Source organism: Sturnira hondurensis, unplaced genomic scaffold (assembly GCF_014824575.4).
Source record: "Sturnira hondurensis isolate 20B ecotype Veracruz unplaced genomic scaffold, ASM1482457v3 Scaffold0004136, whole genome shotgun sequence".
NCBI classification, from domain to species: Eukaryota; Metazoa; Chordata; class Mammalia; order Chiroptera; family Phyllostomidae; genus Sturnira; species Sturnira hondurensis.
In genome coordinates this window covers 18,629,188-18,642,560 of record NW_028076767.1, presented here as the reverse complement: position 1 = coordinate 18,642,560, position 13,373 = coordinate 18,629,188, and the positions used below count along the sequence as shown (strand labels likewise).

The 13,373-nt window shown below is 57.7% G+C and overlaps 1 protein-coding gene across 3 annotated transcripts in view; it reads left to right on the top strand.

Annotated features, from left to right (window-relative positions):
* NOL4L (nucleolar protein 4 like) overlaps nucleotides 1-11,409 on the top strand; it is a 123,333-nt gene extending 111,924 nt beyond the window's left edge. For all 3 annotated transcript variants that reach the window (XM_037043852.1, XM_037043853.1, XM_037043855.1), the window contains 5 exons: nucleotides 1,502-1,687; nucleotides 1,765-1,956; nucleotides 2,240-2,362; nucleotides 2,815-3,016; nucleotides 6,894-11,409. In XM_037043852.1, the coding sequence (XP_036899747.1) occupies nucleotides 1,502-1,687; nucleotides 1,765-1,956; nucleotides 2,240-2,362; nucleotides 2,815-3,016; nucleotides 6,894-7,114 (924 nt within the window). In that variant the 3' untranslated portion in view covers nucleotides 7,115-11,409. The remainder of the gene's footprint in view (nucleotides 1-1,501; nucleotides 1,688-1,764; nucleotides 1,957-2,239; nucleotides 2,363-2,814; nucleotides 3,017-6,893) is intronic.
* The last annotated feature ends 1,964 nt before the right edge of the window (nucleotides 11,410-13,373 follow it).

Here is a 13,373-nt window from a genome sequence, read left to right as displayed (position 1 = left end):
CTGGGTGCACAAGCTCTCCTGGGAGCACTGTCCCCTGCCAGGGCCCCAGGCGCCACCTCTGAGCCCCATGTGCATGGGTGCTAGCCACATACCCCGCACAGGTTCCTTTCCCTCCCTGGGGCCTGTTGTCTCTTCTGCAGGGGGTGGCGTGTCTCATGGGGAAATTCTGCACAAAGGGTTGGGTGTCCAGTTGTGGCTGAGTGTCCAAGCTCTGGCTGTGGCGCAGGTACTGGGTCCAGGAGCAGGTGAGCTGCTGTTCCCAGTGAGCAGAGAGCAGCCACATGTGCGGGCCCAGGAAACAGATGAGGGCGGCCTGCCACCAGCAGCTTCCTTGTCTCCTCCAGCAGGGACAGAGGGTGGGCTAGGGAGCTGCTCAGGACTGACTGGCACAGGTCTTTTGACTCTCCACGGCAAATCTGGCATGAGCCAGCAGAAGGCCAGAGGACCCGGATGTCCCTGGGGAGGCTAACCCCCGTGGCAGCGGTTACAGGGAGGCCTGCTGGTGGCGGCTGCCGTGGGCCTGCACACCAGTCAGTGTGCATTTTCTCCAGTTTGTTCGTCAGTAAGAGTTGGGTTCCCCTCTGGGCCGCAGCTGTGTGTTCCCTGGGCCCAACTACTGGCTAGATGCCCACCTCCTTGAGGACAGGGACCACGTTCCCAGGACACTGCTAATCAGTGAGCGAAGTCAGGACTCACCAAAGACGCAGACTTTCTAAAAGGCAAATGATAGTGGTCAGCTGAGCTGCAGAGGGTGAATAAGATGAAGGCCAGGAGGAGAATGAGGAGGGCATTCTAGGTGAGAGTATTGGGCTGGGTGCCTTTCTCTACTGTAGGGCAGGGTGAACGCTGCCCCTGGTCCCCTGCCTCCTATACTCACACTCTGTTGGGGCTCACGGTGTCTTCCTGGGGATGGTGGCAGACAGGAGAACCCCAGCCTGGGAGCTTGGGGAGTGCACTTTGCCTAATGGGCCTGTCGCCTCGTCTGGCCCCCTCCCAGCCCATCTGTTCCTCCTCGCCAGACAGCACACCGGCTGCTTTCCTGCCAGCTCAGTTGTCAGCTTGGGGCTGCAGCCCCTCAGGGGTCAGGGGAGGAAACCTGGAAGGCAGAACAGGTCTTGGCACAACCAGAAGAGGCTGGCTGTTGGTGGGAGCCTTCCTGCATCTGCCTTTCCCCCACGCCAGGTGGCAGGTCACGGCATAGGCGCCTCGGCTCGGAGGCCCACAACGCACCCTCCACGCAGAGCCTCCAGGGCACCAGGCCCTTTGGGAACTGCCATAGGCGCGCCTTTGCACAGCCACCCAGGGAGGGGGTGGCAGCACAGCTGTCCCCACTGCACAGATGAAAGGAGTGGGGACAGAAGGTGACTTGCTCAGGGCTTCGCAGCTTCGGCTCACGTGGCAGTTGGGTGTGCTTGCCATCCCAGCTCCTGAGGTCACTGTGGCCTGTCGAAGACCATGAGAAGGCTGGGCCTGACCACCGCCCCACCCCGCCCTCTCTCAGTCCCCCCCCTACAGCTCGGGGAGCTACGATTCCATCAAGACCGAGGTCAGTGGCTGCCCTGAAGACCTGACTGTGGGCCGGGCTCCCACGGCAGATGATGACGATGACGACCACGATGACCACGAGGACAACGACAAGATGAATGACTCTGAGGGCATGGACCCTGAGCGCCTCAAGGCCTTCAATGTGAGCGCCAGCGAGGGACCGGCGGGGAGGGGGCGGCAGCCAGGGCCAGCCCTTTCCACAGCCCCTCTCTCCCACAGATGTTTGTGCGCCTCTTCGTGGACGAGAACCTGGACCGCATGGTGCCCATCTCCAAGCAGCCCAAGGAGAAGATCCAGGCCATCATCGAGTCCTGCAGCCGGCAGTTCCCCGAGTTCCAGGAGCGGGCCCGCAAGCGCATCCGCACGTACCTCAAGTCCTGCCGGCGCATGAAGAAGAACGGCATGGAGATGGTGAGCCTCTCATGCCGCTGGCCCTCCCCTGCCCGCCACCACCCCCACTTGCACTCCAGGGCTGTCGGGCGGTCCCCGGGCCATTTATCCGTCACCCACCCAGTGTCCCAGAAGCAGGCACCATGGTCCCCGTTTCACAGAGTGGGGCGCTGAGGTCTGGAAAGATGGCACAGCTCCATAGATAATGGCACTGAAGCCGGAACCCCAGCCCTGCCCCAGCCCCTGCTAGGACAGGGTCTCCCTGTGAGTCTGACACCACTCTGTCCCTACACCCTGCCCGCAGACCAGACCCACGCCTCCCCACCTGACCTCGGCCATGGCTGAGAACATCCTGGCTGCCGCCTGTGAGAGCGAGACGAGAAAGGCAGCCAAAAGGATGCGCCTGGAAATCTACCAGACCTCGCAGGTACCTACTCCCCGCCAGCCACTCTCATGGGGTTGCTCCCAGGCTGGGGGTCATTAGCCATTCCAGACACTGGGGCCCCGGGTGCAGCGGGACCAGGGGGAGCAGGCCCCAGAGGGCGGCAGAGCTCCTGAGAGGGCAGCAGTGATGGCAGCCAGGCTCCTCCCCATGCCCCTCAAGGCCCTGCAGACCCAGGAAGGGCGTCTGGGCTTCACCCCATGCCCGAGGGCCCTGGGAAGGTCTCCAGTGGAGCAGAAACAGATCCAGTCTGCCCCACAGAGAGACTGCACAGAGCAGGGAGGCCCTGGGCATAACGGCCGGAGAGGGGACGTAGTGCTGCAGGACACAGCACTGGGTTCCAGGAGCTCGGGGCGACAGTCTTCGTCCACCTCGTCCAGGGACAGGGCCGGGGCCTGCTGCCCCCTGGCTCCCCAGTGCCTCCCTCCTCTCCGCAGGACGAGCCCATCGCCCTGGACAAGCAGCACTCCCGGGACTCCTCAGCCATCACCCACTCCACCTACTCACTGCCAGCCTCTTCCTACTCCCAGGACCCCGTGTATGTCAATGGCGGCCTCAACTACAGTTACCGCAGTTACGGGGCCTTGGGCAGCAACCTGCAGCCCCCTGCCTCCCTGCAAACAGGAAATCACAGTAACGGTGAGTGCGGGAGACTGCAGTCTCGGGGAGGGGAAAAGTGACTCCTCCTCAGCACAGGGACCCTCCCCATCTCCTAACCTCAGCTGGTCCTTAGAAAGGAAACCAAAGAAATCTTGCTCTGATTAAAGCCAAACCACCTACTCTCTCCTCTCTGGGCTCCACGGTGGCCTGCTCCGCCCACTGTGCGGCAGGGCCTTGCTCTGGTTCTGCTCATCCTCACTGCCACTCTGTGAGCTGAGCACTGTGCGTCCGGACAAGGCCCCACTCTTTCCCCAAGAGGAATCCTCCCTACACTCTTTCACCCACACTGTCCAAGACTCAAGTGTGATGGGCGGAGCCAGGATTTGGTCCAGCCTGGCCCTGCCTTCTGAAGTGAAGGTTCTTAGGCTCCAATGCAGGGCCTCCACCCTTGTCCCATCTGGGTCATCTGGGCTGTGACTGCCCAGGGGGCTCCCTGCTAACTTCCCAAGAGACTCTGGTGCTGACTAGACACAGACCAGTGTGGGAAAAGGTTAAGTGCTGCCCTGAGTCAGGCCTGGAATGGAGACCTCAGGCCCATTCACTTGAGGACAGGGGCTGGGTGTGGCAGGGCAGTAGCAGGTCCCGGTGGTGGGAAACAGCCCCGGGGCCTCAGGGAGCTGGCGGGGATGGCTGGGGTGATCTCTTGGGCCTGGCCCTTGGGAATCCTGCAGTAGAAGGCACTGAGAGATTTTAAGCAGAGGCAGCTGTGAATTGTGCTATGTGCCCCTGTGATGACATGGGGACAGGGAGGACAGAAGCAGTGTGCTTTGTGTGGGGAGGGTCAAAGGGATGGAAAGAGCTGAGGTGTCACCGAGTTGCTGCTGTTTGGAGACAGCCACCACCCACAGGCAGGGAAACCTGGCACCAGGTCTTGGCTGAATGTGCCCGAGAATTCCTTTCAAACCCTTGGCTGCAGGAGACCCCTGGGTGCCCCTGGGCAGCGAGGGAGGGACCGGTCCCTACCCATGGCAGAAAGCCCAGGCGTCCTCCACTCACCTTGACCCAACCCCCCACCAGGAAGTGTGTGCAGGGCCCTGGGAGAGTCCCGCCTGGGCTTAACTTCTCATCCCTTCCTAATGCCTCTTAGTCTAAAAACAAGAGGCTGCCTGGCCCTAATCCCTGAGACGGTGGAATGGCTGTCCAGGCAGGCTTTCCTCCCAGAAAGAAGAGCCATCTGATGGCCCTGCTCACTGGGGACCCTGCTGGTGTGTGAAGACAGGCCCCAGGGCAGGGCGGCTAGACCCCTCACTGCTGTTCTTCAGGGGTCTGGGGCCCACTCCTTCCCCAGCAGCAGGACGGTGACGAGCCCCCGCCTGGCGCCATGCAACAGGACCTGTCTCAGGGCTGGGGCTGCCCCTGACGCTGAGGGCACTGGGCCACCAGCCACACTCCCGGCCTGTTCTCACCCGTGGGAGAGGCTCCCAGGGAGGCCCCGGGCTCTGCCCCTGCACCTCCCGGAGCCTTAGTCTCCTGTGTGAGCACCCTGGTTCCTTGAAGGTGGGGGCTGAGGTCACCACGGCAGGTCCGCTCAGTCGCTCCTCACCTCAGGCCCTGGGCTGGAGGAGAGGAGTTGGAGGAAAGCAACACACAGCCCTACCCGTGGTGGCCCTCTGAGGGACTGTTCAGTCCTTTGGCACCGGGCTTAGGCAGCCATCCGAGTAGCTCAGAGCACCACACTCCGCTCCTTGGGTTGTTGTCTTCTGGAGACGTGCATCAGCTTAGATAGAACCGGGCCCTGCCCGCCTTTTCCAGTGCACGGGGCAGCACATGCTTCTGCTCGCCCCCGCCCCCCGCCTGGCAACCTGAGCGTCCTCCTGTAACTGGAGCCTGAGCAAGGACAACTCCAGATCAGATTGGCCACAGGAAACAGGGACATTCTCCTCCCTGGTCTGCAGCGACAGCCCAGGAGAGATGAGGGCAGCTCTGGGCACAGAGGTGAAGAGGACAGGACTTGGGAGTGCAGGGAGGCGGGGAAGCGCAGCGCCCGTTACCACCGTGGCAGGCACGCCAGCCCTCCTCTGCTGTCACCCAGCACTGTCCACAGTGGCCTGGAGCCTCCCCTGCTCCCCCAAGCCTGTCTCCCTGAGCCACCACCATGGGCAACAGTGACCTGCTTGGCTGTTGGTGCCAGCAAGTCACAGACTCACTCCTCCTTCCTGGTTTCCAGGCTAATAGATGTAACTGCACCCTGATCACAATTCCAAGGGTGCTGTTCCTCAGCCAGCTCCCAGGACCCCCTCCCTGATGTTCGTGTTCTCCAGAGAGAACCAACCCCATGTGGCAAACTGTCCCATCTTAGACTTCAACTTCCTTCCCCATTTGGAGTCTGCACCAGCTTCCGCTTAGCAGCAGCCTAGCTTCCATCATTTCTCTCAAGATGTTACTTCTGGCCTAGATGTCCCCAGTGACAACAGCTTGTCCCGTCTCTTGCGGCAGCATAAAAACCGCCACTGTAAACGTGGTGAGTGAAACCGCTCTCAGGACCTCGGGGTGGTGGGGAGACGGCTGGCGAGGGAGCAGAGCCTCATGCACCACCTAAGATAACCTCTGTGTTCATGCGGAGGGGCCAGAGCTGGCCTCCGCGAGGAAACTGCAGCCCCACACCTTCACCGCTTGGCCATTTTCTTTCTGAACACCTCAAAAAAGTGTTTCCAGTTCCAGGAGCTTCCATGTCTCCCGAGAGCCCATTCAGAAAGCCTGACACCTGTCTTTCCGTGTGGGCCTGGGCAAGTTGAGACCCCTGTGGTGCTGAGCGCCCCTCCGGAGTTCTGGCTCTGCCCACAACAGCCTCCTCATGGTGCAGGGGGAGACCTAGGCTCAGGGACGTTAAATGGCCTGAGTCCAGGCCTGCCTGGCTCCGAAGCCAGTGGCCACCCTGCAGACCTGCTAGGAAAAGGAGGAGAGGAAACAGGGCCTGGTGGGCCCCTAGTGTGTTTCGGAAGCTGTCCGACTCTCTCCATTGCAGAGGGGTTTCTTGAGACAGCATTTCTGGGTCCTGTCCTGGCTCGAACCCTCCCCTCACGGCAGGCACAGAAAACATCCTCGAAGGCGGGGGGTTCAAGGTGCCGTGGCCCCTCAGAGCTGGGCTTAACTTTCCCAGCCCCCCTGCCTCGGCTGCCCCACAGCCCAGCAGGGCAGCTCGGCTTTACTGCTTATCTCCAGCTGGACAGAACCCCCCCCTTTTCCGAGCACATATGTATGTGCACACACACGCACAGTGTGTATTTCCCTGGTCTTCTTGCAGCTCCACTCTGGGGACTGTACACTCGTCCCTCCACCCACGGCAGGCTCTTTGGGGAGGACTGCATACACACCCGTGCCTCCACCAGACACACCCTTTTCCGGGCTGCCCTCAGCTCCCACTGAAGCTCTGCGTGCCACGCTGGGAGTCAGAGTTCCTTTGCTTGCAGGCTGCCCCCTTGCTTGGAGGCCAGAGCTCGGCTGTGTGCTTGTTGGGGGGACAGTGTCCACCTGATGGTCCTCAGAAAGTGGAAGTGTGATCAGTGCCAAGGAGTCCTGCTCCTCACCTGGTGCCAAACCCCATGCCCTGTCCCATGTTACCCTGCCCTGAATACAGAACCGTATGTACATGTGATCTTGGTTAAATCTCTTGACCACCAGGCCTGTTCCCTCCACCTGCCACATGGTGACAACAGGTTTCCACCCTTGCAGGACCACCCTGAAAGCTAATAGCAAACCCAAGTCTCATGCCGGCACCAGGCCGCACTCTGGGCACTAGAGTACAACTGTCAATATAGACGAGGGCCTCAGGCCCAAGTGTCCGACCCACAGCAGGCCCCCAGGACGACAAAGAGCACGGTGTCCACTCCGTCTCACCCCCCCTCCCCTTCCACAGGGCCCACGGACCTCAGCATGAAAGGCGGGGCCTCCACCACCTCCACCACACCCACGCCCACGCCCTCCAGCAACAGCACCAGCAGGACCATGCCCACGGCCCAGCTCAGCCCGACGGAGATCAGCGCCGTGCGGCAGCTCATCGCCGGTTACCGAGAGTCCGCTGCCTTCCTGCTGCGCTCGGCGGACGAACTGGAAAACCTCATTTTGCAGCAGAACTGACCCAGCGGCACCTGGAGTGCACGGCCCCAGGGAAGGGGCGTCCTGCCCGGACCGGCTTCCTGCCTCACCAGTTGGTACATTCTGCTTTTTGAAAGAGGTGGGATCCAAAAGAGCTGTTTCTAGCCACACTCCAAGCACCTGAGACTTTGGGCACAAGGACACTTTTTATTTGGAATCTCACCACACGGGTGCTCTGACCTGCTTGGAAGAGGCCAACGGGGCAGCTTTGAAAGGGCTGAGCTCCCCTGCAGGGTGCTGGGGCCGCAGCTCTGTTTAGTATCATCTTCGTGGACCCTGATGTTAGAACCCCACTCCCAGATAATTACCTTTCAAGTCTTAGGTGAGCAGAATTGCATATTTATTGAGAAAAACAAAGTGGACCCTTTCTTCCTCTCCCCTTAGTAATTTATTTTTCTGAACATGGATTCTGTTGTGTTTGTACAGATTGCCAGTCTGTCTGTCTGATCAGAAGGATGTCTCCCTGTGACCTAACATTCCATATCACTGCACTGGCGTGGGCGGGGCTGCGGTGGGGCGGGGCTGCGGTGGGGCAGGCGCCAGGTGGGCTGTCCCCTTGCGTGCCAGCACCACCAGGCAGGAGGACCTCACCCACACCCACTGCAAAGCAAAGACAAAAACACATGGCCCCGCACCCAATTCCACAGAAGCCCCAGCCATGGCCCCCAGTAGTCTACCTCACACTCCAGCGGGGGCTTTTTCCAGGACCCACCCTGAGCCTATTCTGAATGGCTGTCTCCGAACTCCCCCCCACCCCGCAGTGTGGCTGCCTGGGAGGTCGTCCAGGTGGGTGGCAGGAGCTGGAGCCCAGAGGGACCCAGCCCCGGCCCTCCCAGCTGCTAGACAGGACAGTGCACTGGTAGCCGGCAGCTGCTCCACAGAGCCCTGGCCCTCGGCCCCAGGGTGTCTGGTGACCCAGCCTCTCACAGGCCCAGGGCTCTCGGACACCTGCTGGGAAGCACTGGCTTCTGCAGGGTAAGCCCCTGGCTGTCAGGCAGCCACTCAACAGGAAAGGCAGCTGTGAGCTCCCGGGCGGACATGGGCTCCCATGCTCTGCCCCCCGTAGCTGAAATAAAGGGACCGTGAACAACTGGAGAAGCCACTTGTGTTCTCCTAAGACCAGCCCTTCTAGAGGGACCAGTCCTGGAAGAAACCCATAATCCCTGGAGTGTGAAGAGGGGCAAACAATTAAGGCTGGCCTGGTTTCCTTCCTCCCAATAGGCACTTCCTCTTGCTCAGTGCAATACCTACCAGTGCTGCTAAAACCAGGGATCTGCCCAGACCTCAGAAGGCCCGCGGGGCCTCTCCGTGCAACACTCCGTAGCCATGACAGCAGCCCTGTGCTGCCCGCCCCTGCCCACAGCTGGCAGAAGCCCTCTGTTGCCTTTCCTCCCTCAGAGCAAAGAGGCCCCAGGGGAGCCAGGGCCGAGTACACCCTGGGATGGCTACTGAGAGCCACCTGACCACAGAGCAGGCACCCTTTCTCAAACCAGCTTCTCTGCAGCCAGCTGCCTCCTGGCACTGTGGCACACCACACTCAGGAGGGCCGGAGATGGGGCTCCAGTGTGGGTGTCCCGCCTTGCCCCGGGCCCAGAAACTCAGAGAGGTAGGGTGCCCCACTCTGCTTACTTCCAGCCCCTAGCGGTTGGGGGTGGTCTTTTTTTAATCTCTCAAGTGGCCTCCACACCCCATCCTACCACACCACCTCTGCCTTCCATCTGACCCATCCGCAGGCCCCTGGTCAGGGCCGGACACCCAAAATTCCCCCTTAGCACAGCACAAACTCCAGTGCCCCAGGCCCCTCCCACCCCCCTGCCATCCACACGCTCCATCCACCCCCCTGCTCAGTACACTCCCTGAATTTGAATTTGTGTAAATATTTATTTTTGTGTGTGAACAATATGACAAAGTAATCGCTAGATCTTTTGCAAAATGTTACCCCAGGCAATTTGTGAGATCTCAATGTTAAAAACTGGCAGAGACAATCGCCGCCTTAGAATCCTTGGTTAATATGTCATCTCCCCGCCCCGCAGAGGCAGTACCCAAGCCGGACAGGAATGGTTAGCTTTTCTTGACAGGAGTGAGGACTGGGCAAGGGGCTCCCGCTGCCACCACACAAGGGACTGTCTAAGGATCACACAAGCTACAGCTAGTCGCGTTTTCCTGAGTTCAGGCTGCCCTAACTGACCACCTTCAGCCGACCTGCTGCTGCTGCAGTAAGAGCGGAGGTTCCGTGTGTCGTAAAGAGAAAGGAAAGGAGTGAGCGCCAGCAGCCCCTCCAGGACGGGTTCTGAGGTGGGGTCCTTCCCACCGACGCTCTGCCTGAAGCCCGGGAGGGAGATGGCGGAGCAAGTTACTATGTGGAAACAGGATTCCAGTAGTGAGTTCGGTCAGGGAACTTGTTCTGTTTGGTTTTTGTTTTCCAAGATGCAGCTTCAGCCCCGTCCCTCTCCTCCCGACTCGGAGAGCACCCAAAGGGCTGGTTCTGCTGACCCTCACCCCCACCGTCACCCCAGATACGGCCTTCTCCCAAAGCCCTGCCCCACAAACACTTAAAACTCTCAAGGAGGGAGGGCCTCAGGGCACAGATTAGTCATGTGGGATCCAAAGTTTAAAAGGTGAGAGCAGAACACCAGTTCCAGAGTCTTTGCAGGGGGCTGGTCCTGAGAGAAGGGCAGAACCCAGAGACCGGGCACTGGTCTCGGTGGCAGGTCACCCAGTAGACCAGCAACAGTGGGACGCACCTGACGCTGCTTGCCCTCGCCCCTCGTGCAGATGAACAGTGTACATCTAAGACAGCACGGAGGCGGGGGCGGGTGGGGGCTCGGAGGGCTTCAGAGGACTGCAAACAGGGATCCCAGCCATCCCTACTCCCAAGGGCCACTTCCGACTCCAGGGTGGTTACAGGATTAACTACCAGTTCACTTTCAAAATGCTGCTTTGAACTCAGAGGGTTGATACATTTAATTTGTAATTTTTTGTAAAACTTTTTACAAGATAGTAAAGTATTTCACCAGAATACCAGTTTCAATCCGTCCATGGTCTGATTTTTATATAATTTAGTGGTGCTTTAGAAACTTTGTTTTTGTTGTTTCTGGGCTAAACAGCTCAATCTTTTTTCGCCTGTATCTACCTAAGACCAATGTGAACCTTTGTATTTTTGCTCCTAATTTTGGACTCAGTGAAAGTGTACTGTTTACATGTACAGATGCCCCGGTCCCTGTGTGTTCTGCAAGACTCGCTCTTGAGGGGGAAGGTGCACCTCACTAAGCTCATCTGCTTAGCAAAGCCACAAAACAAAACCTCTCACTTTTTAGCCTATGTTTCCACCTAAAAACAAAGACGAAAACCCTATACAATATGGAAGTCAGATTTACCGAAAAACACTTTTCTAATAAGCTCAGAAAATTCTCCAGGCAGCCCATGGCCCACGTGTGTCTACCACGTGGTCCATTGAGAAGCAGGGGTCAGAACAGAGACCGCCCGCGGCCCGCGGTGGGTGGCTGTGCGGGCAGGCGTCCAGTCAAAGCAGGACTTCGCTGCAGAGCTGTGGGATGGACCCAGTTCTGGCAGCCTGGGATGGGAAGGTCAGGATGACTTGTGACCTTCAGGGTCAAGCCACCCAGGCTTTAGGGACAACCCAAGGTCATCAGTCCTCTGGCTTAACTCAGACAGGTTTTTGGAATAACGCGAGTTCACTCTCTGAGGCGGGATTTTAAGACTCTCCAGTACAGACGGCACCAGCCCTTCTTCAGGGTTTAAGACATCACCTCTGGGGAGGGGCGGGGGGGTTCCAGACCGTAAGCGTATGGCACTTACATATGGCAAACAGTGGACGGCACCAACTTTTAACGGTGACTCTTTAGTACTTAATCAATGGCTTCACCTCTAAATTATATTTTTACAGATATGCACCTATGCAACTTAATGTGGCTCTTCTAAGCAGGTGAGGACTTCCTCTTCAATGCTCTATAAAAATTCTTTGTGTTCTGTATAGTGAGTTTTTCCAGTAAATGTGGCTTCATACTTTAATTCTTAGACGGTGTCGTCTTCTCTGTGTGATGCAACTGAACTGTTTTGTTTGTGGAATGACTAGCACAGGCCAACCCCCTCTCCCCTCACTTAACAAAAGACCAATGAGCTGTTAATTGAGCTGTTATCTCCATGGTATTACTTGCTAAATGCACTGATTTCATAAGTATGTGGAATCCTTTTTCTTTTGAATCTGTATATCACATATAAGACTGAATCTACTTAATAAACACTGAACAACAAGCCGAATGCTGTACTTCCACTGTGTCCTCTCCACAGCAGCTCCGCCTCCCACATCCCGACGGGCACTGCAGCGGCTTTCTACTCCAGGTTCCGCCTTTTCACCTCGCCATAAAGCTCGCACACGGCAGGTCCTCGGTAACTTGCCTCGAACTCACGGATTTGCCATTTTCTTCTAGGGCGCTCGCCAAGCGCCCGCGGGCACCGTGTGAAAAGGCCGCAGTCCCCTCCCCGGGGCGGTGCCCTCGCCTCCACTGACAGATGAGTTGGCAGGGGTGCAAGCGTGGGGGGTGCCTCCCCTAAACCCAGCCAGTGATCTAGCTCTTCCCCTGTACACGGCACCCTTCCCACTCCCTTCGCCCCAGCGCGCAGCTCCTCATGGGGCAGAAACCAAACTCACCTACTGGTCCCCAAACGCCGTCCTGGAAAACTGCGTCCCTGGTCCCGAACCTTCACTCCTTGACATCCTGCTCAGCCCAAACCCCCGATCCCACCGTGAAGGAAAACAAAAGGGCTCTCTCTCCCCACATTTACTTGTGCACTGACGTTTTTTCCATTCTATATGCATATATTGTTTAGGTTAAACTTTGAAAGAAAGCTCGCAGGAATGTGGGTAGGAACGAAACTGATTGTCACAAGTTTAAAAACAGTTTTGCCCACGTGAGCTAAATGCTAAAATACAAGTTTTAACTGCTCCACACAGACACTACATGAAGGCTGTTTTCAAAAACATTAGTTTTTGGAACGGCAGGAGAATCTCTTTAAAGTATAAATTCCGCGCAGCTGCCAAGTATGTAAACAAAAGAAGAGGGGCCAACCGTTTGAAGCCACTGCACCCAGAGAATGCACTCTGGGGCTAAGCTTTGTAAGGATTAGTGAGTAGACACCTGGGCACCTGTTCTTTTCACACACACGTGGCAATCACGAGCAGTGAATCCTCAGTACTACCTTGAAAACACATCTGTCCCACTGGATCTACTGCCACTGAGAATCACCAAGGGACCATAAGCCCTACAACCTGGGACAACACATCCAGAATCCAGAGCGGCCACACACATACCGAGCCGGTGAAGTGCGACAGTGCTTACCTGGGGGAAAGGCTGCAGCTCCGGGAAGCTGGAGGACAGAGAAGCGCTGCTCGATCCCGTCTGGCGTCTTCCGATCCCGCCTGGCGTCTTCCGATCCCGCCTGGCGTCTGGTGTCTTCCGTGGAGCTCCCAACCAGTGCTGATAACAGTGTACAGAACATCAAATGGGAATGCCCGCCCTGCCCCCCCCATCCCCAGCCACCTCGAGGAGGGAAGTCAAATTTACATAGTGACCAAACAGGCGACCTTCCTTCACTTCACTCAGGGACGGACAGGGAAGACCATGCACGTCACTGCATTTTAAAAATAATTTAAAATGCACTAGGGAAGCTTAGTAGTTACAGAAAACCTAAGAATCCTTGGCAAAGTCACTTCTCCCCAACTTGATCTTCCACATAAACCCAGATTAGCTTTATCGTCAGTCAGGGGGCTCCCGAAGGACCGGCCCAGCGGCCTCTGAGAGAGTATGCAGAGCTCGTGCACGCAGATTTCTGCAGGGGGAGGGCCAAGACCTCCCATCAGGCTCTAGGAGCCCGTTCCCTGAAAGGCCAAGAGCCACTGCACTGACAGCTGTTATTTGTTAAAAAAACAAAAACAAAAACAAAAACAAAAACAACCCCACAGCGCTTCTGTGTACATCTTTCAGTAGAGATGTTCACTCCAAGCTTTCAAATTGATGCAGAGATGAGAGGAAGCAAAGGGCGCTGTCATGCTTTGGTTTCAACCTTCAATCTCTAAGGCCACAAAGCTCACTCTCTGTCACTTTATGACACCCATACCCAAGGGCAACACAGCCTGTGCCACCTCCTCAGGGCACAGCACAAGCAGAGGCTGGGCCCCCCCCAGGCCCCCGATGCAGGAGGGCTCCGCTAATGGGGCTCA